Source organism: Hippocampus bargibanti, linkage group LG01, assembly GCF_051943395.1.
Source record: "Hippocampus bargibanti isolate YZ-2025 linkage group LG01, ASM5194339v1, whole genome shotgun sequence".
NCBI classification, from domain to species: Eukaryota; Metazoa; Chordata; class Actinopteri; order Syngnathiformes; family Syngnathidae; genus Hippocampus; species Hippocampus bargibanti.
The window spans coordinates 14,654,201-14,681,293 of record NC_142734.1 but is presented as its reverse complement, the minus strand read 5'-3'; the positions used below and the strand labels follow the sequence as shown (position 1 = coordinate 14,681,293).

The following is a 27,093-nucleotide window of genomic DNA, read 5'->3' as shown; positions in this document are numbered from 1 at the left end:
GAAATATGTACTGGGACATAGCTAAAGGACCCCCTGATGGTGCGTTGGTGAAACCAATGATTTAATTCAATGACTGAGGAACTTACCCCCTTTCTTTTCTTTTGGTACTCAGTAATAGATTTGTTAGTGGTTTCATTCCATCCATTACAGTATTTACTGCCGCATACCAGACATATGATATAGTACAAGTTCTGTATTACATGATGTACCACATACACAAAGTTGCCACCTTTCAGGTCTATGATAAGGGACAGTCAACAATTTGCGGCAAGACCACGTGGGCGAAATAAATTAGAAACCCTCAAATGCATAGAATAACATCTATTTTTATATGAAAATAAAAAATGTTTTCTTTAATTGGCATTTAATGTCATATAGACTTTGGGTCCTGGGGTCACTTGGCGGTCCGTAAGGAATGAGAAGAAAATGATTTAGACATACTCAAAGTGCTTTATTAGCAATGAACATTGTTCATTTTTATGATAGACAGACATAGCCTTAATTTAAGACCATGGAATATAATCTGCAACATTTTTTTTTCGATACAGGGAGCAATGCTCTAATGTCTATTATTGGAATGTGTTAATTTGTAAAAGAAAATGCTGATTTGTTGAATCAGGCGCTGTTGAAGTTGTACAATCACATACCAGTCTCAGATAGGTTTGTCATGCAGTTTCCGACTCTCAGAGCAGCATTAAGTTGCGGCCAACGATTTGCACTCAATGCTGCCCCTCATTCACAAAGCTCAGGTGTGTGGCATGCTCTGCCCGTGATGCCTCTCTGTGCAGGCTCGGTAGGAATTCCTGCGGTCGGGGTGCCTCGAACTGCTGGACATCAAGCTCAGGAGGTGTGCGTGTGGAGAATGATGGCTGCGGATGAGAGTGGCAGAAACGGTGTAGCTGATAATGGGATGAGCTGCCACACGCTGACTCTAAACTTGGTCCTGTTCAATTCAGCAGAAGAGGTGTGCAGGAGGAGGAGAGGGAAGAGGGGGGGGGGGGGGTTGAAGGACCAGGAGGGAAATGCCATTAGCTTTTGCTCATGTGGAGAACTGTGAAGTGATGGCGGAACTGAACAAGGAAAACCAGCTGCGGGATTACCAGAGGTGAGGAACGGTGAATTGGAACAGCGCAGGGGGTCCAATTCCGCTGCACATGTGCTCCCGCAACTGTCCGATTGCTCCAGGTCGAGGGGGTGAGATGATGGCTCGGGTATCAGGACGCATTGAAGGTGTTGGTCATCTGAATGCTGGGTAAAAAACGGTGGCGCCGGGGAGCAAGTGTGTGAGGAGATGCTGGGAGGCGGGGTTATCGTCGAGGGGATCAGCAGGGTGGAGGGGGTTTGAAAAAGCGGTTTGAGGAGTCTTCTCATTTCCTGAAGCTCTTGACACACAATGGTTACTTGATGAGAAAGAACCATCATCTGGTACAGATGTACAGAAAGAAAGCAGAGTTCAAATTAGGCCGGATGTCACACACTCAGCAAGGTTTGCAATGATGTACTTGGGAGAAAAAAAGTAAGTAGTAAATAAATATTTTAAATTTGCTTATGTGAAAACTGGCTTTACTACATTTCACAACAATGAAATAAGAGTTTACAGAATTGTTGTCCTTTGTAATGTCTCGCACATTAAGATATAAGTTAAAAACTGTCATGTGAGGAGCGGAATTTGGATCCAGAAGCAGATAGAAGACAAAAGTGGTGACGTAAAAGTCTGCAAAAATTCTAAGTAAAAAACAGCTGCGCCAGACACAACAGGGCATAGAAGGCTAACAGTTCTGATGTGTAATTGAGTAACTCAAGCTTATGTGTATATTCTTCAACAGTAGCCAAAATGGAACTGTATAGTGCCACTTAGCAGTTTTTTTTGACGACGATACTAGTGCAGCGTGTTCTACCGGAAACAAATTCCTTGTGTGTTCGACATACTTGGCAATAAAGATGATTCTGATTCTGATATATAAAAAAACAAGTGCAGCTCTGTGTGACCAAATAAATAATAATAATACATTTTATTTTAAGCGATGTCAATAATTTATTTTAAAGTTTCTATGTTCTAATACTAATGAAGAGAAACTATTATAGATCTTCTTCTTTTCCTTTCGGCTTTTCCCTTCAAGGGGTCGCCACAGCAAATCAGTATCCTCCATCTTCAGAGGTTTGATCCGCATGTTTGTTTTGGCCAAGCTTTTACGTCTGATGCCCTTCCTGACACAACCCTCTGTATTTATCCGGGCTTGGGACAGGCACAAGAAGACATATGTGCCTTTGTGGCTACAGAACAAGCAACTCGCTCAGTAAAAGGCTCCCAAACACAAAATGGTAATCGGCACAGCAACATTCAAAAAAGCAAAAACTATACTCACCATTTAATAATAATAATGCAATTTTAAATAAGCGGGTTTTAAGATGTATTGTGCAATTATGTCCATTTATTTTAGTAGTGTGTTATTATGAATTACTATTATAGATAGAAGGTATAATTAATTGTTCATCAATATTACTTGTGTCCTTTGTTTTTAAGCGACTACATTTATTAAACTCTCATAATTTAAATTTAAGCGTTGTTTTTCATGCAAGTATCACTCTAAAAGTCATGCAGGGTAGAAACCAAGTTCAAAAGCAGCAGTCTCACCTCATGATTTAGCTTAGCGATAGCCTGCATTGTGTCGCCATCATCACATTGCTCTGTGGATGGCAAGTGCATACAAAAACGCATCACAGACAATCCCAGATGCTTTCAACAGTGAGTGTGCCATAAGAGTTGCTTCTTTTGTTACCTATCACTGAATCGTGGCTGGGTAGAAGACGTTGCACATTATCTGCAGTAAAATCAAACGAACTGGTTTGACTTTCAGATTCAACTCCATCTACAAAGCTGAATGGAATGAAATGTGAAAAAAATAAATTAGCAATCCAAGAAGGATAAACAGCTATGGTGATATATTGCAATACAGCTAAAAAAAAAGTGCATAATCTGTTGTCCAACACTTAGGGTGAAGGATTAAGCCTTTGGGGAAAAATAAAATTACAAAAATTAGAAAGATCTATTTAATCAACTCAAATCTCCAGACCTTTCTGGTTCAGGTTCTGTGAGCGCCCAAATTACGACTGGAGAACTTCTTTCTCTTGGCAAGGTAAATTAATGTTTTTGTGCACACTTTGGATATAATTCACCTTGTCTAGGTTTCTTTACATCTTGAAATAGTAGTACAGTATCTTATATTGTCGGTTGTCAAGGCTTACTGGTTTGGTGTGTTAGCTTTGTCGCTAATTTGGCAGCTATTTAGTTTGCGAGTTAACCTGGGAATTAGTCCTTTTAATTCCAGACAAATACAATCCGAATAAACAGTAGTTTCCTCATATAATGTTAGCACAGTTTACATGTATACTGTGCAAATTTACTATGACACTTTCAAAACGTACAGATGACGGCTGAAGAAACCTTCTCATCTATGACACGTAGCCATTTATGAAATGCAACCATTCACATTCAATAGAATAGTTTCTAAGGGAGTAGTTTACATTAAAGAACCTGATTAGATGCGAATAGATTCATATTTTTGGAGTATCATTTCGTTTTAAGATTAAGGTGAGTGTCCTCTTTTATGGAGATCAAAACACGGTCATCCTTGAACAAATTCAGCTAAACAGACTTGATGAAGGTGGTTGCTTTAAATCTACAAGGTATGATTCTCGTTTTTGTTTAATTCAACAGGAAAACTTAATTGACAAAGTCCTAATCCTTTTTCTGGAAGAACGCCTCACTCTCAGCCTGTCACATCTCGTTGCCATCCGGGGCGCGCCCCGCCCCTCCTGTCACCTCCTCCGCCAATCTTGGGAGACGGCCCCTCCAATCATCATTCACCTGGGTTCCCACAGCTGATTGTCATTCACTGATTGTGCCTTCTGCCTATATCTGTCTGTCGCTCACTACCGTCTCCGTCGGAGTATTTTTGGACATTGCCGTTTCCACTTCCGTGTTGCCAGGTCTGCTGTCATTTAGTTATCTTCCTCCACTCTTCCCTGTTTGTTATTTTTTCATGCGTGCCTCAGTAAAGACTTTTGTATCCGAGTATCTGTCTCGCCGTGTATTTTGGATCCACACTCCCCGCTGTCCTTTCGTCACTCGAGCCCAGCCCTCGAGCCTCGAGTGACGTGACATAATACTCCGACCAACTATGGATCCCGCCGGCGAAGACAGATATCTCGCCGCCCTCACCGAGCAAGCGGAGCGTTCGAGCCAGCTGGCCCGAGCCATCGCGGAAATCAGCCAAATTACCACCAGGCTGGCTCAACGCTTCGAGGCGGCTGAGGCACGCATTTCCGCTCTCACGGCCAAGTCTTCCCCGCCCGTGAGTAGGCACGCTCCTCAATTTCCTCTTCCCTCCCGCTACGCAGGCGAAACCGGGCGCTGCGCTCAGTTTTTAATGCAGTGCACGCTCGTGTTTGAGCAACATCCATACGCCTGCATTAGCGATGAGGCGAAGGTAGCCTTCATCACCAGCCTGCTCACGGGAGAAGCCGAGACGTGGGTGCTGGCCATCCGAGAATCCCGACCGGAGCTGCGCACCTCGTACCCGGACTTTGTCGCCGAGTTACGCCGGGTTTTCCATCATCCGGTGACAGAGTCCGAAGCGGAGGGGAGACTACTGGATTGCGTCCAAGGGGCCCGTTCAGCCGCGGAATACTCCGTCGACTTCCGCATCCGGGCCGCTGGCAGCGGCTACGGCGACCGAGCGTTGAGGGGGGTGTTTCGTCGCGGATTGAACACCGACCTCAAGGACGAGTTGGCTACCCGCGACGCGGGCACCACCTTCGACGACCTGGTTGCCATAGTCATCGGCCTGGATCACCGCCTTCGGGAGCGACAGAGGGAGCAGCGCGGCCGACGGCCCAGACAGCCACGCAGCCGGTCCAGATCTCCCACACCCGGCAGCGAGCGTGTGCGGCGCCTGGAGGAATCCCCCGAACCCATGATCATAGGGGGGGGGAACGACCACACTACCCCCGGGGCTCGTCGCACCCAAGGCCCCCAGGCGAAGACCTCAGGTCCACGCAAGTCCCCGTCAAGACGGCGACCACAGCGACCTCTGGAGGTCAAATCCACGACCCCCGTTACGCGGTTGGAGCTGGACAGCGAATTAATCGGCCCGTCCAGCTCCCAAACCGTGCGGGCCCTAGTGGACTCGGGGGCCGACGGGTGCATCATTGACCCCCAGCTGGCGGACTCGTTGGGCTGCCAGCTGATCGATCTCCACCCCCCAAAGGAGATGGTCGACCTGGACGGCAGACTGTTAGCCCGAGTCACCCACCTCACGGCCCCGCTCAAACTCCGGGTCGCGGGGAACCACGTCGAGCACCGCCAATTTTTAGTTATGCCCTCCCGGAATGCGCCGTTGGTATTGGGTCTCCCCTGGCTCAATACCCACGACCCGTCTATCTCCTGGGAGGGTCCCACCATTCAGGGCTGGAGCCCCTACTGCTACGCCAACTGCCTACGGTCGGCTACGGCAGGGCGAGACGCCTCCCGCGGTGGACCGCCTGAGGCCATCTGCCTCAAGGACGTGCCACACTGCTACCACGACCTGCGGGAGGTGTTCAGCAAGGACAACGCTCAATCCCTGCCGCCCCACCGACCGTATGACTGTGCTATTGACTTGCAGCCAGGGGCTCCATTGCCGGACTCCAGACTTTTCCACATCTCACAACCGGAACGGGAAGCCCTGAGCACTTACATAGACTCCTCCCTCGCGGCGGGACTCATTCGGCCGTCACGGTCTCCGCTGGGCGCAGGGTTCTTCTTTATTGACAAGAAGGACGGAACCCTGCGTCCGTGTGTCGATTATCGGAGTCTGAACGACATCACCATCCGTAACAAATACCCCCTCCCCCTCATGGACTCAGCCTTCACGCCCCTTCAATCAGCAACCATTTTTTCCAAATTAGACCTCCGTAGCGCATACCACTTGGTCCGCATCCGGGAGGGGGATGAATGGAAAACTGCATTTAAGACACCGTTAGGACATTTTGAATATCAGGTGATGCCGTTCGGACTCACGAACGCGCCCGCCGTCTTCCAAAATTTGATCAATGATGTGCTCAGGGACTTCCTCAATGTTTTTGTTTTTGTTTATCTTGACGATATTCTCATCTTTTCTCGTTCCGCAGAGGAGCACCGGCAACACGTCCGACGGGTCCTGGCGCGGCTCCTGCAAAACCGGCTCTATGTGAAGGCAGAGAAGTGTGAGTTCCATGTCCGCTCTCTGTCCTTCCTAGGGTTCATCGTGGAGCGGGGGCAGATCAGGGCCGACCCCACTAAAACCAAAGCGGTGGTGGAATGGCCGATCCCAAAGACGCGGAAACAGCTTCAGCGATTTTTGGGGTTTGCCAACTTCTACCGCCGCTTCATACGCGGGTATAGTCAGAAGGCACTCCCCCTCACTAACCTCACGTCCACCAAGATTCCCTTCAGGTGGACGCCCGATGCTGAGGGGGCATTCAATCGCCTCCGTCTAGCCTTCACCAACCCCCCTGTTCTGCGTCATCCCGACCCGGATCTCCCGTTCACGGTCGAGGTTGACGCATCCGAGTCCGGAGTAGGGGCCGTCCTGTCCCAGCGCTCTCCCCCAGACCAGAAGCTACGCCCATGCGCCTTCTTCTCCCGCCGGCTCAGCCCCGCTGAGGCCAACTACGACGTCGGCAACCGGGAACTGCTGGCGGTCGTCCTGGCCCTGCAGGAATGGAGACACTGGCTTGAGGGAGCGAAACACCCCTTCACCGTCTTCACTGACCATAAGAACCTGGCGGCCATCCGGTCGGCCAAGAGACTGAACTCCCGTCAGGCCCGATGGTCACTCTTCCTCACCCGTTTTAACTTTTCTCTCACCTACTGCCCAGGGTCACAGAACACCAAGCCCGATGCCCTATCCCGCATCCATGAGCCGGCAGAAAAGGAGGAGACCACCACCAACATTCTGCCGGCCCAGCGCATCCTGGGTGCCCTGAGGTGCGAGGTTGAGAGAAAAGTCCAGCAAGCCCAGGGGACGACCCCCATCCCCAGGGGCTGTCCGAAGGATCGCCTGTTCGTCCCCCCCCCCTCTTCGCACGGAGGTGCTCGTCTGGGGGCACACCTCCAGGATTGCCTGTCACCCAGGGGTCAACAGGACGATCCAACTCATCGCCCAACGATTCTGGTGGCCGGGGTTCCGGAGGGACATCACCCTCTTCGTGAAGGCCTGCCCGACCTGTGCCTGTGGGAAAGCCTCCCATCAGCCCCCGGCAGGACTCCTCCGGCCGCTACCGGTATCGTCCAGACCCTGGTCCCACATCTCCGTCGACTTCGTGACAGGCCTCCCCCCCTCCCGTGGCAAGACGGTCGTCCTTACTGTTGTGGACCGATTCTCCAAGTCGGCCCACTTCGTCCCGTTAACCAGGTTGCCGTCCGCCATCGAGACGGCTCAACTCCTGGTTAACCACGTCGTCCGTCTCCACGGGATTCCGACGGACATCGTGTCGGACCGGGGACCGCAGTTCGTGTCCAAGGTATGGAAACGTTTCTGTCGGTCCCTAGGGGCGTCGGCGAGCCTGTCGTCTGGATACCATCCCCAGACCAACGGACAGACGGAGAGGAAGAACCAGGACCTGGAGGTGGCCCTCCGGTGCGTGTGCCTCCACAACCCGGCGTCGTGGGCCCTGCACCTACCCTGGGTGGAGTACGCCCACAACTCCCTGGTCTCCGCAGCCACAGGTCGGTCCCCATTTATGTCCGCCTGTGGCTATCAGCCGCCCTTGTTTCCCACTCAGGAGGGCCAGGTGGAGGTCCCGTCTATTGAACATCACCTCAGACGGGCCCACCGAGTCTGGAAGGAGACCAGGGACCCCCTGACACGCACCGCATCCCGGAACCAGCGGGTGGCGGACCGTCACCGGAGACAGGCACCCAACTACCAGGTCGGGCAGGAGGTGTGGCTGTCGACGAGGGACCTTAGGCTGGCAGGGTCTTCAGCCAAGCTGGGCCCACGCTTCACGGGTCCCTTCCCCATCGAGGCCATCCTCAGCCCAGTCTCGGTGAGGCTCCGGCTGCCACCCACCATGAGGATCCACCCCGTTTTTCATGTTTCCCTCCTCAAGCCAGTGGAGACCAGCCCCTTAGCCCCCACGCCCGCCCCCCCACCTCCCCCCCGGATATTGGACGACGGACCAGTCTACACCGTGCGGGAGATACTGGACTCCAGGGGCAGAGGAGTGCAGTACCTGGTCGACTGGGAGGGCTATGGACCTGAGGAACGTCAATGGGTCCCACGTTCCTGGATCCTCGACCCATCCCTCACGCGGGCGTTCCATGCGGCTCACCCATCCAAACCTGGTGGGCCGCCAAGAGGCGTCCCTTCAGGGGGGGGCACTGTCACATCTCGTTGCCATCCGGGGCGCGCCCCGCCCCTCCTGTCACCTCCTCCGCCAATCTTGGGAGACGGCCCCTCCAATCATCATTCACCTGGGTTCCCACAGCTGATTGTCATTCACTGATTGTGCCTTCTGCCTATATCTGTCTGTCGCTCACTACCGTCTCCGTCGGAGTATTTTTGGACATTGCCGTTTCCACTTCCGTGTTGCCAGGTCTGCTGTCATTTAGTTATCTTCCTCCACTCTTCCCTGTTTGTTATTTTTTCATGCGTGCCTCAGTAAAGACTTTTGTATCCGAGTATCTGTCTCGCCGTGTATTTTGGATCCACACTCCCCGCTGTCCTTTCGTCACTCAAGCCCAGCCCTCGAGCCTCGAGTGACGTGACACAGCCAAACTGTAATGTAGTTGTGAAAAGTTGACTCCTGTAAATCCCGTTTTTAACCTGCAAATAAAAGCAACGCATGGAATGACGATTTATAGCTCAAGATAAGCCAAGACGTAAATTGATCCTTGCTTTGATTCATGCTTTAAGAAAACGAGTGGAATCCCACAGAGACAAAGTGAAGACATTCTCAGCACCCTTCTTGGATATCAAGTATTGGTTTCATACCGAGGGCTAAGCTCCGGCTGAAGGCAGCTGAAGTTCACCACAGGAATTTGCAGGCTGGAGGGCCGAGCAAGATTACTCGCTGGGCGAAAAGGTCTCGGCGGAAGTAGGGGTGAGCGCAGAGGGGAGCGCAGGGGCGAGCGCAGGGGCGAGCGCAGTCCTCGGCCCAGTCTGCCCAGAGTGGCCAACTTTGGGATAGGGGACCGCTCTTCCTCAGCATTAGACCCTTCCTCGTCCTCCTTGATGGAGGAAAGCTTCTTCACGAGTTCTCCGTTGCTCTCACAGTTGCCCTGAAGTTAGAAAAATGAGGCAAGAAACAATGATGAATCAGGCTTGGTTGTTCTGTCTGTGCTAACGCGACACTACGGAGCCTCTTTGCACACGGACGATCATATGTGCAAAATAGTATCACATTGCCCACATCACATGAACACATCATCTTGCAATTTACCTGTCAATGTCATGCACAGAGCTCAATTGGCCTATTTTTCTTTCCGCAAATGTGTATTGCACTCTGACAGCTCTGATTTTAATGCAAATAAGGGATGCTGAAACGATTGCCAGGGATTCAACTACATTCTAACACACATCGGTAGCTGAAGATGCAAATGTGCTATTATGGCCAATTCTACCAGTGCAAAATATGACAAAATACAAAAAGAAAATTCCACCCACGTGGACAGCTCGATAATACTTGGTCTCACGTGATGTAATTTCATCAGAAATATGTGAACAGTGTCCATCAAACCCTCTGAATCGTTGTATTATATTTTCAAGGTCATCCCACAACTATGGGGTGGTAGACAACCCACTTGACGACTGAGATTTGTGTTTGCCATGTCATGATTCGAGTGGACTATTAGCATCCCATGTTTAACTTATTCACCGCCATATCCCGAATTTATTCGGGAATTGAAAAGCATGATGTGGAGCGCCATTCCTGAATTTATTTGGGTTTTGTTTTTTCTTGCGGGGGGTGCCGATAAAGCGCTGCTCAGACCTCTAGCAATATTCTCCCCCCCCTCCCACAAGGGGGCAGCATTTACCTTTTGTACAGCACCCCCCATTTCACGCTCAGATCACTCCAGAGCTATATAACGTATGAATGAACTCTATTTTTATTATGAAAGAAGAGAGTCTAAGGTTTCTTACGCTGCATTGAATGTTTATGTAGTCATAAAAGTCAATATTCTGTGGGTCCGGCAATTTGAGTCAAATTGACAAAAACCATGGCACTGGAGTGGACACATTTTTGCACATCATCTGGCAGTGAACGAGTTAAAGGGAATGAGAGTACAAACTTTTATTGGCTAAGATTGAAGTCGGATTGTCACGACTCCCACAACTATGGAGACCTTTCACTCACAGATCAACCTCATCTGTTAGTTCGCAGCATTAGAGAGTGAGAGAGAGTGAGAGAAAGAGAGAGTGAGAGTGAGTGCGGGAGAGAGAGCTAGAGATAGCATGAGACAGAGACCAATAACTGAGAAAGTTAAGGAGCCGCTGCTGAGCTTTTCTTTTCTTTTTTTAGGAATAGTTCCCATTCAAAGAGCTGCACGGGAACTGAGCTTCATTCACTTTAACAGTATGTCTTTAAGGAACCATTCATTTCTTTTGTCTTCTATGAAAGGTGGAATGCATCGCCCCCATCCTTCACTGTCCTTTCCTCTCCCTCTCTGTTCTCCAGCATTTATATCTTCTCCATCTAGTCCACGTGCATGCAAGACTGTTATTTTTAGATCACAGAGGTTTAATTTTAGCCGAGGTTTTGCTCTGAGTGAAGGGGGAGGAATGTGTGGGTGTGTGTCACGCACGTGCCACTGCAAGTGTGTCAGGCAAACGTGTCTCCCTGCAAGCGTGTGTTAAAATGTCGGAATGCACAGTGTGCATCATAGCACACAAGCACAAATGTGCATATTTGCATCATATAGGTGCATGAGCAAGAGGACAGCTTGACTCAAGAGCAGCAGCCTTTCATCCTTACATTACAACAGCTCATCTGCATATAGTGTAGTGGTTGTTCTATTATTATCCAGCCAGGGGTGACCCATTCGCTCCCGAGGGTGACCCTCTTCCTCCACCACCTCTTGCAGCACTATATTTAGTCCCACGCTGGATGGGGGGAAAATGCAACAACCAGTCTAAAGATGAGCAACCCGTGTGCAAATGCTCACTTATTTGAGATGACATTCCGTGTTTTGTTCGCTAGACAAGGAAAGGCAACGTGTGTATACAACAGCTGAGAGCCATCTGAAAGCGTCTGGCATTGGGACCAACTGTGTTTTGCTTGTATTTTTAACCGTTGCAACTCTACAACTCATGATCCTTTTACTTCCAGTCCAATCTCTTTTTAATGTGTATTGCCAACTAAAGCAGTGTCCCATGGATGAGAATATGGCAAATGTTAGTCTAAAATAAAAACCAGTTGGAATTATAACTTGATGATTCTTTTAGAAAATGTTATTTCATTGCAGCAGCAAAATTAAGAACACTGATGACGTGACAACCTGCGTCATTTAAGAGTGCTTTTCACGTCAAGAAGGCAATTAATAGGATTTGAATTAATCTGAATGAAATAATTGGGCAGCTGCACCCTTTTCTGCTTCTTTAAAGCAGAAAGGCTCAAATTATTTAGGTCCACGATCATCGTAGAAGCAGGACAAAAACTGAGGACTGTTAATAAAAGCGCTCCCAAACAGTGGCGGCGCTCTCAAACAGTGGCGGCGCTCTCTCGCCCCTAATATCACTGCAGGAGATGGGATGCACCTCTTTGTGCAGGCCAGTTCCATTTTGTGCCAAAGATGAAATAATCTTTTTGTCTCTTGCTTTTGCTTCCTGCTCAATTTTTCCATCAATAACTGATCATCCTTTCATGATAATCAGAACCTAAAAGGACTCCCTTGTATTATAATCCCAATGCCAATTAAACATAATAACCCTGCACACTCCAATGCCAAACTTTAGAAAACATGACCTTCATGACCTTATTAACAGAAAGGAGATTAACCAAATAAATTGAACGAGGTTATAAGAGCACTTTGTGTGACAAACTCTTCGTCATTACAGTATATGTATACATTTTTTTTGAACTCTCGAGAATCTATTTTGTTATATAATAGCAAGTCAAATTTAGGAATTTTGGAGAACATGGACGTTTGGTCTTGTGTGAGATTTACACTAGTTAGAAAAGTGTCATGGTACATAAATGAAGAGCTTGACAATGTCCTGTTTTTCCGTACTTCAATATTGTTGATGAAGTCTAACCGAGAAGCATGTTGCCAGCTGAAAATACAGTTGACAGTTAAAGGACAACCGACGCCTCCGGACAAGTTGTGTCCATAATTTGTAAAATCACTTCAAATGACTTCTACTGAGCGTATTTTACAAAGATTCCATGGCATATAGCAATATTGTACGTTTTAAGACTCTTGCTGAATATTCAGGAAGTCTCGTTTTCGAGTTGATGACGATGCCTGACGTGACGTAACACACAATGCATTTTGGGTACTTTGTTTGGTCTGAAAACTTCGTGTTGATTCAAGTTTATGGCTAAATTAGAAGGAAAACACATAAATAACGCGACAGTGAATCGTTGTGTGTTGCACCAAGACTACTATTTGATACTAGTTGACACAAATTCCCAGCAAACAAATTAGCCCATTTCCAACAGAGCTTGGGCGCCATCTTGTGCATTTTCTGGGACGCTACATTGGAGTCCTGACGGCTCGAATTGATATGGGAGGACTTCTTTAATCAATTGCAAACATTTATGCTTTCATCTTCAGAACTATTTGAATCATATTCATAACTGTAGGAGTAACAAGAAAGCATCTTCTCCAAATCTGAAGCCATTATTTTGATTCTTGAGCAAGGCAAGACGACTTGGCGTGACGTCACGAACAAGGGGGCGGGACCTTCTGAAACTTTCTGAGGTCATTTTGAAGTACTTTTGGGACACTTTAAGTCATTTTTATTTGTGTTTTTCATTTTTCTAAAAATATCAGCCTGTGTGTTTTGGCTATTTTAGATGTTATAAAACGTTGTTCTGATGTCAGTTAGGAAACAAAAAATGGTGTCGGTTTTCCTTTAAGCCTTACAATGATAATGATGATGGTGATGAAGAACTGAAGATTCCAACAAAGGTGGTAGCAAAGGTCCAAATCAGATCTGACCTTTTAATTTGCCCAAAGCTAAAGTATTGTGTGTTGACTATGAATTGAATATAATCAAGCATACAGTAAGATGAAATGCTTTGGTATCCTTGAAAGTCAACAAGAGCTGCAGGACCAAGAATGGTGTTGTTGTCTGTGTTTTTCACAGAATGCCCCCTGAATTTTTGCATCCTGGGAAAGATGCACAACATGCGAAAGGCATATGCCATCTGGTTGGAGAACATCTTGTGACTCGCCAGGCAATCTGGTGTCTGTAGCTTGCATATGCCCCCCCCACACGCACAAATATCATGGTCCATTAAATTTAGGGATTTGTCAGCATCATCGTACCTCCGCACTGTGTCCTTCCCTGAGGTTGTAAGTTAGATCGTGTTGGATCTCTGTAAGAAACTTCTGGGCGTAGTCTGGGTACAGGCAGAGAACCTCCCGAAGCCCTTTGAGGCTGATGTACTGCAAGTCGCAGTAAGTCAGAGCCTTCACACAGGCGTTGGTCTTAATAACTTCTTCCTGAGTCAGACAGTCAGATCCAATTAGGTCACCTTTTCCTGGAATGAGAAAAGGAATACTTGGTGAAAAATCAAGCTGTTGCCCACTGGTTTTATGCAGGTACAAACGACGAGTGACGAGCTGCAGAAATGTTGTTCTTCACTGTCGGATGAAGTCGACATTTTAAATATATGGTTATAGTGTTGCGCCAGTTCTTGTATTTTATTTCTGCCTCCCTCTGCATCACACCCTTTCTGCTGAGCTGTAAATCCAAAGCAGCACTGCCAAAGAGTGTATCCAGTGAATTAATGCTCGAGAGATACCAGTGATAAAATGTGTTTGTGCGCGTGTGTGAAATATGCATACACCCCGGCCAAAATGCTAATGGGGACCCACTTCATTATTTAGACCTGTCAGATCATGAATACAACCATCTCTTTTGCCTCATACATACAGCTGAGCTGCTCTCAGGGTTGTTTGTGTCTGTCTGATCAGTTTCTTGTCAGCTGTGAGGACCAATGAGAGTGTCGGGTTGCAGAACATGGCCGCGGAGAGCTTTTTAGATTGACAGGAATGTTGCAGAGGTTCAAGGTAATCCGGAATATTGACTCTGGCGTCAGTGGGTGCACTACTTCCCTGCCCTGCACTCTTGTATTTTATCCGTTTTTCTCAGTGATAATCGACATTGACTTTACAGTAGTGCCAATCCAAAATGTGTTTGTTTTTTGTTGTCCGTCTCAATGTCATTTTAATCTGTCCCAAAACCAGTGGTACGGTCCAGGGTTCTGTACATCAGTGTAGTGGTTGTGTGATTTTCTGGTGAAGCGGAACAAAAGTTCTTTGTTACCCAAAATGGCAAGCACAGTGTTGTCCTTAAGCACTTCCATGGAGCCAGAGCATACAAAGTAGATGGCCTGCATGGCGTCACCCTGTCGGATAAGGAATTCCCCAGGAGCGCAGAATGATGTTTTAATGATGAGTGAGAGTGAACGTAGGCATCCTCTACTGGCTGACTCAAAAAGTGGCAGCTGCAGAAGCTCCTTGTTCAGGTGCATGGCAATGTCGGCCCTCAGCTCATCTGGGAAGTCCTTCAGCAGCTATTGAGTGGATACAAATTAAAGACAAATCAAAGCTACTGTATAAATACAACACAGCCATACTGCACGTGCTTTTAAAGGTAACATTTAAAAACCAAAATAAAAATATTTCAGGGACCCCTTTGACTTTTTCTTCATCGTATCCTGGCTGCTGGTTGTTCTCCCCCATGGAGGGATCAGGCATCAGGATGGTGTTTAGGCACCTTTAGGTCACCTTTTGATGAATGCCTGTGGTCTGTTGATAATGGTGTCAGGCACTTTGGATGTCTCAAACTGCCTGACATTGGTATAAAAAATAGATCTTGTTATAGAGGGACATGATCTTGGAATTCCGGAAGGGTCAGTTCAGTTCGAGGCGGGTCTGGCATTGTTTATTCAACTCATGCTGTGCAAATTTGCTCTGCTATCTTTGCTGACTGTGCTTCCCAGATACATCAAGTAGTCAGTTTGTTTGATATTCCCTCCCCTCTTGGGTCATCAGAGATTTAGGCTCAACGATAAATATGTCACTTGGCTTGTAAAACACTCCTCTCGAATACAGAAACAAGGACAAAAGCTAAAGTGCAGATACTCAACATCTTTGGAACTTCTTGACTGTTATTGATAGACACATGATTTAAATGTGTTTAATAGTTCTACCTCACTGACGTCGATACCATTGTTGACAGACCAAGTTGTCTGGAAACACTCCATCATTCGCTGTTCAAGGGCTTTGGGGAGCCGGTGCACTCTGATGAAGTCTTTCAGATCCTTGGTGCGGGTGTGGTAAAGGGAGCGGCGTGAATACATCCTCTGGATGATGGCGGTCACATTTCCAAATACCACGGCGTGCATTAATGCTGCAGAGGAGAGAAAAGTGACATGAAAAAAAAATATATTCACTGTCTAGCATGATGCTTTGCACACCTCCAATGAGCATGGTGCAGATGGAGAAGATCTTCTCAGAGTCCGTGTTAGCCGAGACGTTGCCGAAGCCAACGCTGGTGAGACTGCTCAGAGCAAAGTAAAGCGACGTCACGTAAGAGCTCCGCACGGATGGACCACCGCTCAGCGCCATTCCTATACTGCCAGGCGTCCTCGTTCGGGGCCTGCTGCTGTTCCATTGGCTGGAGTTAATCAGTGGTGTGACGGTGGCCTGAGGTGAATCCGAAACCCCCAGTAGAGAGGTCAATGGAGCCAAGAAGTATGGTGTGCCCAATCTTTTGGCAAGCTCATGAAGCCAGCCTGTTGGGGGCAAGAGGGAAAGGTTCAGTAACAATTTCCCTGCTAAGTCAATGTTTGAAACCAGATAATGGATTCTCTGTCAGCACACCGCGTCGACACGCTGTTATGGTCCTGTTGAGACCGCTGATTTATTGTTTTGACTGTGTTCCGTTTTCTGGTGGCTTACTCTTCTGACTCTTTTTTTATTGTGTCTGATGCAGCAGCTTGTCTCACACAGTGACATTTTGTCATTCATCAAGGTCCCTTGCTTCTTTGCCCATTGTCTCTTGTTGTTTAATTATTTTGTGCGGATTTAGTCACTTTTCATTGAATGCGTTGAAGCTTTCCGCATCCCAGTCTTGGCTTCTTCACCTCCATGCCCAAATAATGACTGCTCATTCTTCAGTCATTATACCAATCGACATCATTAGCAGTCATTACAAGGCTCGAAGAGTCATTTCTATGAATTTGGGGTCTTCAAACTGTAATAAATGCCAGCTAGTATTCCCCAATTACTTGAATACTTTACATTAATTTGTAGTTACTTGGTCGAACCAAGTACAGTACTAGCTTGTGTAGGATAACCACAGTTACACTTATACCATGAACCAAATAAATATAGTTTGTGTTTGTGAGTATAATGGGTCAGTTGGTGCTACATGCTAATACACGCACAAATTGTAAGCTAAGGAGGCTCAAAGCCACAGCTCCCAAATCAAGAGCGAGTCAAGCTTTCGAAGTGTTCTCAGATCTAGCTAGCATTATGTAAGCAACACACAACAGGAAAAAATGAACCACTCCATGTCTGTATTTTCTGATATGAATCATGTTCATTCACAACCTCCCATCCCTGAGGCACAGCTCCCACACCACTCTCAACATCAAGGCTAATCTCATGTGAGGACCATCCACTGGCACAAAAGGACAGAATAACATCACGTCCAGTGTTTCATGATTCTTCTTCTGTGACCGTCCGGATAACAGTTAATACAACAAGCGCCTCACAGTATTGTTGCTATTTACGGTTAACACTGTAGGAGGTGCGACAGATTGCCATATTTACTGGTTTTCACACAAATGCATGCTCTGTGTTTGAAATTATTGCATTGGCCAATCTTTGGAGAGACTGTGGTTGCTTAGGATGTTAGCATTGTTCTTTTTGGCAATTTTTAGGTATGCTGCCAAAAAGCTTAAAGTCCCCCAAATGAGGAAATATAATAACTTTGCTCATATTCTGATGGTTCATTTGTTGCGCGGGTGACCTTCTGACCTACGATTGCTTGTAAAAAGTCAGTGTTGATTTTAAAGTGGTTCATTACTGTCTATGGATTTGAACACTATTAGAAAATTTGGCACGCTTTACACTGCGCATAAAAGTTATACTCAGAAAGAAATCCTGCTCCAGTGAAAGTCACACACCTATGTCCCAAGAGGCAGGGCTATTATTACTTTCAATCTCACTGCGGCCGATGAAGTACCAGACACATGCCATCCAGTGGGCCAACAGGGCAAAGGTGGACATGAGCAAGGTGAGGACAACGGCACTGTACTGGGAGTAGCGATCCAGCTTCTGCAGGAGTCTCAAAAGTCTTAAGAGACGAACTGTCTTCAACAGGTGCACCCCGAAGTTCTTCATCATGTACAGACACATAAATGGAAGAAATGAGAAAAAAAATCCAACTTCACTAAAAGAAATGGTGTGCATAATTTATTGCCATCTCATGGTGAACTAATAGAATGCAACAGTCTATGTGTACAATAATTTTGAAGCATGCACACCACAATGTCACAGAGAGACCACATTTTGCAAGCCTCCCACCAATTTATTCAACATAGTGAAAGATAAATGTCATCCCAAATGACTTTTTGCATTCCCTAAAGTCACGGATTAAGGTAGTTCTTATGCATGCTCCTATGTGTATATGTGTAATTTGTCTCCTTCTGGTATCTGAGGTGGCAGAAAAATGGCAGTGAAACATGTTGGGTTTTTGTAGGAGACATGGCCAATGAAATCTAAATTGGGATGACTTCACCTAAAATTGCATTAAACATATTACATATGCTAGAACATATATTTTTGCATGTTATGGAAGTGGGATTTTGAAAAAACAAACATTTAAACATCAACACATTTTCCCACATTGTACCTTAAATGAAACTTATTGATATCCTACAAATAATGGATCTCTCTTCATCTGTCAATGGCAACAATGAAATTCCCTTCGACTGGAAGGCAGAAATTAAAATTAACAGGTGTATTAACCTTTCTCACAAGAGAAAAAGACCAGTTTGATATTCAACTAAAGAGACTCAAATTTCACACTCCCTCAATGTGTCACGTCTCGGTTTGCGGCCAACGGGCGGCACTATGGAGCTCCGCCTGCAGCTGTACAGGTGTTGTTTTAATCAGTGGCAGTTAAAAGGACTCCCGGCACGACCATTCAGTGTCGGGTCATTGTTTGTTTCACTCTGTCAGGTTTGTTTCATCTTGTCATGATTTACTCATGGTTTTGTTTGCTACTTTGGACCTTTCTGTTCTGATGACTTTGTATGAGATTTGATTCCTGCTAACTTTATTTAATATAATTTGTCAAACAGCCATTCAACCACACAAAAAAATCCCGTGACTGTAAAGTGTCCTTGCGTTTTGAAAGACGCGTAAAAATTCAATGTATTATTATTATTATAAATACGCCCTGCTCCTCCCTCCCTGTTGGCATTTTTGGGGTCCACCACCACAACCTTGTAAATTGTGACAAAAATCCAACCAACCATCCATTTTCTCATCCACTTATTCTCACGATGGTTGCGGACATGCTAGAGCAGGGGTGCTCACACTTTTTCAGCATACAAGCTACTTACAAAAACTACCAAGTCAAAATGATCTACCCACGACAAAAATGCAAAACAATTATTTTCAAATGTTTTAAGGATTCTTTGTATGTACAATGTATGTTGATGTACCTTGCATAACTGAATAAGCCAATATTGCACAACACACATAATACCTACATATACATAACATAATAAATAACTATTAACATTTTTTTGTAATTACCTGAGTTTACTTTGATGACTTGTACTAAATTGAATCAGCCAGGGATGCATAGTCCGGACAGTAGCTGCTGACAGCCAGCCTCAAGCACATTTCCAAATGTTCATCATTCATGGTGGAACGGTATTTGGACTTAATGATCTTCATGTAGGAAAAGGCTGACTCACATAAATAAGTGGAGCCGAATAATGCAGTCAAGGAGGTAGCACATTTCCTAAAGTTGGGGTACTTTTCCTGTGTGAGTAAGTTACAGAACTGTCCAAGTCTCTGAACAAGGAGTCAGCTGCTTCAACGAATGCTTCTTTTACCATCTCTCCGTCTTGGAAGGACTTATTGTTTGTAACGATGGCGTGACTCACCCGGAAAGATGCTTCGGTGGCGTCTTTCGCTTTTGAAGTATGTTGAAAGAAAAATGACTGCTGTCCGGACAACTGGAATTTTAGTTCGTCAACGTCGTAAAGTCAATGTCGTATTTTTCATGAACAGTCCGAAAATGCGGCTCCACATTTTCCCATTCCGTATGAAAGTAATATGTTTTGCCCCCTTACTTGGTCCCGCTTCTCACTCATTTTGATCACCATATGTTTTAGCAAGGGCTTAAAATCTGAGGTAATTCACTGACTAGCTTGTATATTTTGCTGCGTTTAGCGCCGTTGTTTACGCATGCACGGCGACCTAAAGGTAAAAATTCAGTTGTCATCTGAATGGTTGCCCTGTATGTCAATCAAGTGACGGGACGTTTGATAGGCTGACAAATGTTTTTTTTACTGTCACGCTGCGATCGACCAGTACTACCTCCGCGATCGACCAGTAGATCACGATCGACGTACTGAACTGGTTGCAGGCCAATCTTAGGGCATTTCCTAAATCAATTTATGCATAAATTAAGGTTGGAAAACATTTCAGTGGATATCATCATTTATTTTTTAGATTCGAGTTCAATGAAGTGAGATTGATCTAATGTAAACTATGTGCCATGGTTTGGTAATAATTGGGAAACACTGTGTTGGACTCACCACGCTGACATTGAAAGCATAGAGCAGGTCGAATGGCAACGCAGCGATCAGGTCCACAAAAAGCCAGGATGTGACATAATGGATGCAAATGGAGCGGGCGTCGTACACAACCTGACCTGACGTGCTCACATAGGTGGTTCGGAAATTCAGCACAATATCTGAAACACATATGAAGACAGCGTGCTATTTTTGGGTTTGTTGACACAAAAGTGACATATTGATGCATCGTTAATGGCAGCCTCACCGATAATAAAGAGAATTTCCACCAAGATGTCACTGACACTTGGTGGGTTTCGTGCTGTTGACGCACCGTCCTCTCGTACCTCGACTGCTGTGAAGCAGACATTGTACGGAACCGTGACGGCGACATAGAAGGTCGCCAGCAAAATCAGACAATCCCAAACGGCTTTAAATGCGCCATAATGGAGGAGGATGAAGCGGGACTTCTGGATATCTGCCACTTTGTACTCTGGCACCGGGTTGGCATTGGCTCCCAAAACGCTCTTGTTATGAAACAATGAGGTAAAAACATGTGTGCTGGTCAATGGAGGTGCAACATATGAAGAAACGGTAGTTACTTTGCCACACTTGTCACGATATCCCATTGTCATTGTTTCGAAATTTAGAGAAGAATGATCTATGCGGCTTTTTCAAGCTGGGTACGAACCTTTCTACTCACCGTATGCTATGATGTAATGCATGATGGAAACAAAGGTTACAAATAAAAAGAAGGTGGCTTAATTCTTTAGTTTGCATCATAGCTTGCCAAATTTGTGCAGCCTATGAACATTAGTTCCTCTTTCAAAACCAGAAGGATACAGGTTTGAAACGGTAACATGTCAGGTTGAATCTTGTGAATAACAAGTAGAAGTCAATTAGAGTTTTATTCGTTTTTAGCAGCATGATGATCCCAAATGTATCCATTTCTCACATTGTTGATATTCAGCTTGTTCTTGGTCTTGTCTTGTTTCTGAAGATGTCTGGAAAGCTGGTAGAGGATGGCCCGACTTCGACGACGTTCCATGCTTAACCCTGCCGGGCAGCTGATCTGTTGGACCTTCAGGTCTCTCCCCTCATCTGAAATGCGGAGAGCACCCGCGGATTCTGGTGAATATGTGTCATATCTGTTGGACTTTCGAAGCTGGTTGATTGTTATAGGGGTATCTTGAGCTCACTAGTGTTAGACTCATTGTCCTGGTCCAGGTCTTTGTTCTCTGTGATGTCCTTCTGCGAGACGAGGAACAGAACCACCTCACCCTTCTCATTCTTAATGGGCACAATGTCCAGGAGACACCAGAACTTAGAACCTGCATAAAGAAAACAAGTGTGTGTGGGGAAGGGGGGGGTATTTTCTATCAGTAACTTGTACAACTCATTCAATAAAAGAATTCTTTCATAGGGTAAGTTCTATTAAGCAACTAGAATGTGGTTGCACAAGTTTTCCCACCCTCTTCTTATGATTAGGATGAAGGAGTGTTCAGACTTAACCGATTTCATTCGGTTCTCAGTTGTGTTCAAGAGGAGTCCAAAAATGAGCCCAAGTACACAGTTCAATTGTTCATGTGGGTTTTTCCACACATTTTTCATTGCTTTATGGCAGAAAGAAGAGTGGTGTTTATTGACTGTTTTTTGGTCCTGTTCATAATTTATAAATGTGGTATTTCATTAGGGATGAATAGTGTTATACTTAGACTAAATATAGAATTTTCAATTCAGAAGTTTAGCCTGGATTGCATCATACTGTCACAAAATTCACAGATATACTTGTGACATTTTGTTACTGGTTTATCTTGGTCTCTGTATTTTAAATGACAAAATGTGTAAATGTGTGTATACTTTTTTATGTCCAGTGCACATGTGCACTGTGGCTTTTTTTGCATGGTCACACCACAATTTAATTCTATGCCAGCTCTTACCACACTTCTTGTATAGGATGATTTCAGTCTTGAAGTCCCGTCGCTCATCTAAGGCCATCTGCATCTGCGAGATGAGGTGTTTGCAAGTCTCACCACCATACAGGAAGTGGCATGTGCAACTCTTCTGCATGAGTTCACCACGAGCAAAGCCGGTCAGTTCACAGAAGCCATCAGAGCAGTAGACGATGGGGTAGAGCGTTTGGACTTGGGCATTCCCCAGCACAAAGTTGCTGTCTGGGGAGAGCAAATCACAACAATGAAAAAAAACAAAGATGGGATTCCTTAATGAGCTTCACTGATTGCATTTGTAAAGCACAATTACGAATGAACAATAATTGTCGTTCTACAAGATTGGATACTGAAGTTGGTTTTGTGTAGTCAGCATCCAGTTAAACACATTGACGGCATAGAAATCCTGTAAAACAATTGCCTGTGTGCAGGTAGTATAATTAAAAGAGAATTCAGTTCATATTTTCTGCGCAGCCTTCCCTGTTTGGCAGCATGTTCATCTCAATTCTTGGCTCAAACTTTGCCATGTTTCTTTTTCCTTTGAAGAGTTCTCCTTGGGGACAGTTTAATTTGCCTGCTGGTTCTCAATGAACTTCCCTTTGTCTTCCTTCCCTTCTTTGCTGCTCAATTGTTCTCTCCGAACATTCTTTGCTCATATAGTATTGTGGCGCCGATGGCAATTATCTAAACTAATAATGAGAAGAAAACGTACACGTGAACATGCTGGAATGGTGGCACGTTATGGGGACAGCTGTGCATAATTCATTTTGGAGCAGAGTGAGTCAGTACGTCGTTCTGCAGGATCATTAACGTCTATTCATGAGTGAATGGGTAGTGAGCAGAATGTTCACTTTGAATGATGCGAACTGCACTGGAAATACTCAATGAGAGGATGGCAAGTGGAAAAACTCAGTTATGCATCAGTACAGAACAAATAAAGCTCATGTAAATGCGCTGGACAGATTTCATTCAAACAAGAAGAACTAAGTAGGTTTGGGTGTCTGACCACTGAAATATTATGTTCTCTGTTGTGTGTGTTGCAGCTAAAGCCCAACTATTGTGCAGTTACCTGCTCAATGACTCAGTATGAGATCTTGTAGAGTTCTACAAAAGGTTGCCGGTGAATGTTTATCATCTGTCCATTCAATTTAATAATGGTCATCCTCACTAGAGAAGGATGTATTGATAGAGAGCACTTTAAAATAACCACAGCTACATACAAAGTGCTCAACAGTAAGTAATAATCAGTCATGTAAAAACAAAGGTGGTAATTACAACAAGATGTTTGGTGTCATACAGATTTCAGGACAAAATTGGCCTTAAAGATAACTGACCTTTGTCATAGCACTGAAAGGTAGCACCATGTTTTCTTGAGGTGGAGACAATGGGCAGCAAAAAGAGCAAGGCCCCCAAAATTGAACCCTGTAGAAGACCATACAGCATTGAGCCTGAGAGCACTTGAAGCTAAAAGAAAAAAAGGCCACCCGTCCAACCGTTATCTGATCCATTTATGATTGCATGGTGGATCTTATCCCAATTGTTTTAAGACAAGCAATCACAACTAGACGGAAACATGATTCTTGGGCAGATCTTGCAGAACAGCAAGTGACAGCACTCTCAATCCAAACTGCTAAACTCTGAAGTAGTTCTGCTTCACCACTGTACCACCTTGCTGCCAATAGTCACACAACTTGTCCACGCCCACTTTTTGCTCCTCTCAATGAGAACAAATGAACCTACTGGCTGTAAAAATACGCTGATCGCACACTTCCTCGGGCAGGATATGTCATCTCAGTTTCCCGACTGTTGCCGTTTGACTTGGAATTTGTCATGATCTGGTTGGCGACCAACGGGTGGCGCTGTCGGCCCCGCCTGCACCTGCACAGGTGCTGGTCGTCCCGATCAGTGGCATACTGCCACGTTCTGATTGGCGACCAACGGGTAGGGCTGTCGGCCCTGCCTGCAGCCGCGCAGGTGTTGGCCGTTCCAATCAGTGGCAGTCAAATGTACTCCTGGCACAACCATTCGGTGTCGGATCACTGCATTGTGCAGTGCATTGTGTATGCATTGTATGCTGTGCATGTGTTTTCTGCACCCTGTCAAGTTTGTTTCATCTCTGCAGACTTTTACTTTTGGTTTTCATTGATACTTTGTATTTTTCTGTTCAGATGATTTTGATGTTTTTGATTTTGTTCTTCTTGACTTTATTTTAATACAATTTCTCAAATACAACCTGCTGCTCCCTCCTGCCTGCTTTATGGGATCCATAACCGACATCACCACATTGCAAACCGTGACAGAATTTACCATGGTTTGGACCTGCCGAGCAATCATGTACATAAAGCACACTTCGAGAGGGTCATGCCTGACAACGTTTTATTCCTCGACATTACTCCTGTTGTCACCACTCAGGATATTTTGAACTCATCACATTGCGTCAGTTCTTGCTTTTGTGACAGTCTCTCCCACTTTATGTTAAGGTCATTCCTTGGGCCTTCTAAGGTGCTCGTTTATCTGTTCGCTGATATAACGTATTGCCAGGAGGTGATGCCAATGCTTCTTTGCTTCTCAGAGCTGAACTGTACATCACCAGATCTTTTCCATCTTCATCATAATGAACAATCTACCATAATATTTGACAATGCAAGAAATCTGTGCTGCGTGTGAAATGGAATACGGCTTCTACTTGTCAAAGTAGTTGTCACAATGCTGCTTTCTTATTTCTGCTCAATGTTTTGTAACATGAGTAAAGAAGAACCCTTTCATTTACAGTTTATCCGTCTTCTACGTTTTGCTGTGAGTTACATAACAGTGTGAACAATAAAAATTCAATTTTTCATGTTGATTGTTCGTGATCTGTGCACTCTACATTATTATAAAAAGATTGGAAAGCCCCAAGCTGGACTAGAACAATGTGCTTCTGCACTGTGAGGCAGACGTGCTAACACTCGGTTTTATGGATAGAACTCCCCTGGATTAATTGTTGGACCGAAAGTCGTTGTGAACCTTGCACGAAAAAAAAATCAAAGGTACAAAACGGTCCATGCAAAGACATTGCAAGACAGAAAAACATACTGTTCAAATCCCATCATGCAATAGCCATGAGGATTGTACCCCCCGCCCCCCACGTCACTCTTGAGTGAATACTAAAAATTTGTAGTGTGGCTAAACTTCTTGAAATTACTCCTTGAAAAACTCCTGAAATTACTTAAATGCTGCTTGTTCAAAAGTCTACTTCCTATTTGTGGTATTTTGAATAATAATAATAATAATAATAATGATAATAATAATATTTTTTTAATTACATTTGCCTTTTGAACATTCCAAAATAATGTTTTCATTGTTGACATTATAACTTAACACGATGGAACATGACAAATACTTCGAATTATTAATTGAACGCCAGGCTGTATGAAATCTGACCGACGCCTTCAGAATCAACAGTGAGGGCGTCTGTGCGCTGTACATGAACGGGCACATGCAGTTGATATATAGTTGCGATAGCCAATCAGATCACGAGTTGGCACAGTAAGGCCAGCTAGAGGGCCTGGCGTTGAACATGACATGTACGCGTCCTGTGATTGGATGCTCACTTTACCTCAGCCCTCAGTGGAGGCAGCGCTATGCAAATCAACCAAGCTACAACAGATCAGACCCGGAAACTTTAGCATATCTACTCGCTTTTTTAACCCACAATGGCTGAAGGAGAGGACAACTCGCTGTCGCATGTAGGTAAGCCTATTCTCAAGAACAAATGAAAAAGATTTGTTTACTTTTATTTTCAACAAATAGTTCGTTTTGTGAACGTCTTGTTGTTTTTCTTATATTAAACTGACATTTTGTAATTTAGCGTAAAATCTTGTTAAAGATTGTATATTCTTGATGGACTTCATAAAACTTTGTGGACAAATGATTTTAAATTTCCTTTTATTTTTAAGTGTTTGCAGTATCACGTATAGTGACAAGTTCTAATTGCTGATGCAGATTTATTGATGTGTAATTGCTCCGGAAAATAGCCTGTGTTGTAGACGATTAAGGTGATGCCTCGCCCAGTACTGCGTGCGTGTGCTTTTGTAAATTATATCTCCAGCCGTTGTGTCATAAATTATGGTATTACGAGGGATATTTGTTAAAGTCGGACTAAGCAGGACTTCACTGAAGGCCTAGGTGTGAAATGCACGGACCGCCACTGGGTTAATACCTTGTCTCTATGAACAATCAATCGCCCGATTGCAACTCAACTGCAGTCTACAGTATTACAGCGCAGGAATGTTTTTCATTTTGGTTTGAGCGTACATAGTGCCGTGTGGGTTTGACTTAATAACAAGTGCTGCTTCTAAATTTATGAATGTTTCTGTGTGTGTGTGCGCGTTTCCGTTTCATTCATCAGTTAATGAATCAACCAAATTACCAATACATTCGCAGCCAATTGTCATCGGTCGATGTAATCAATCTGATGAGGGTGAATAGAGTGAAACACGGCGCGAATAGGATCAAGTCATTCATTCACAGGCAAGACTTGCAACTCACGGGTCCCGTCGAACCGAGTGGCGATGGTATCCAAGAAAGTGTTCTGCGGCGCGATCAGACCCCGCATCACGGGCATCCGCGACCGGGTCGAACCGCGTCTTTCCCTGCGTTCCGATCCATGATTTTCGCCGGAGGTGCTCACGAAGCCCGGGAGAAACCTGGACGTGGAACCCGGCGCTCCTCCTCCTAAACCCTGGAGGAGGGCGCCGAGGCGCGACAGCCGGGACTCCACGGTCTAAAATTGACCAGAGACCACCGACGAGGTGATCCCGGCTGGAAAGAGATGCAAATGGGCGCCCGTGAATGAAGAGAAAGGAGGGTGAAGAGTGCACAGCGAGGATGGTCACATTTACGCACGGGTGTGCTGCTCTAATCCCTCTCCTCCTCTGATGCACCCTCTCCCGTTCTCCTTCTCCCCTTCTCTCCTCGCCTCATCGAATCAACGGTTATTCCCCTATTAAGTCACTATCATCGAACGGCTGCCATTCGCACCCTTTCACGATTTGAGTGATTGCCTCTCAAACGGAAAAGGCTTTGAATTAACCGGTCATTTCAGCAATCGTATCCTGCAGTGCAACTGGACGTTTGCACAAAA

The 27,093-nt window shown here is 45.4% G+C and overlaps 2 protein-coding genes across 3 annotated transcripts in view; one reads left to right on the top strand and one right to left on the bottom strand.

Moving 5' to 3' along the window:
• Positions 1-404: 404 nt before the first annotated feature.
• On the bottom strand, positions 405-26,845 carry LOC148903243 (voltage-gated delayed rectifier potassium channel KCNH8-like). 2 transcript variants are annotated; one of them, XM_088998451.1, is made up of 16 exons: positions 23,303-24,782; positions 21,960-22,193; positions 21,219-21,350; positions 20,975-21,120; positions 20,288-20,546; positions 20,044-20,201; positions 17,392-17,602; positions 15,676-15,993; positions 15,409-15,608; positions 14,520-14,769; positions 13,517-13,731; positions 9,018-9,304; positions 2,781-2,878; positions 2,636-2,688; positions 1,101-1,422; positions 405-943 (listed from the first exon to the last, which is right to left on the bottom strand). In XM_088998451.1, the coding sequence occupies exons 1-16, from the start codon at positions 23,409-23,411 to the stop codon at positions 720-722; spliced, it is 3,216 nt and encodes a 1,071-aa protein (XP_088854577.1). In that variant the 5' UTR covers positions 23,412-24,782; the 3' UTR covers positions 405-719. The 2 variants fall into 2 exon arrangements, with proteins under 2 accessions (XP_088854577.1, XP_088854586.1); XM_088998460.1 differs by lacking the exon at positions 23,303-24,782 and adding an exon at positions 26,499-26,845 and having other exon boundaries at positions 424-943.
• The window catches only part of LOC148903240 (protein FAM184A-like), a 66,350-nt gene continuing 64,918 nt past the window's right edge, over positions 25,662-27,093 (top strand). The window contains exon 1 of the mRNA XM_088998425.1: positions 25,662-25,700. The gene's annotated coding sequence lies outside the window, so the exon portion shown is untranslated. The remainder of the gene's footprint in view (positions 25,701-27,093) is intronic.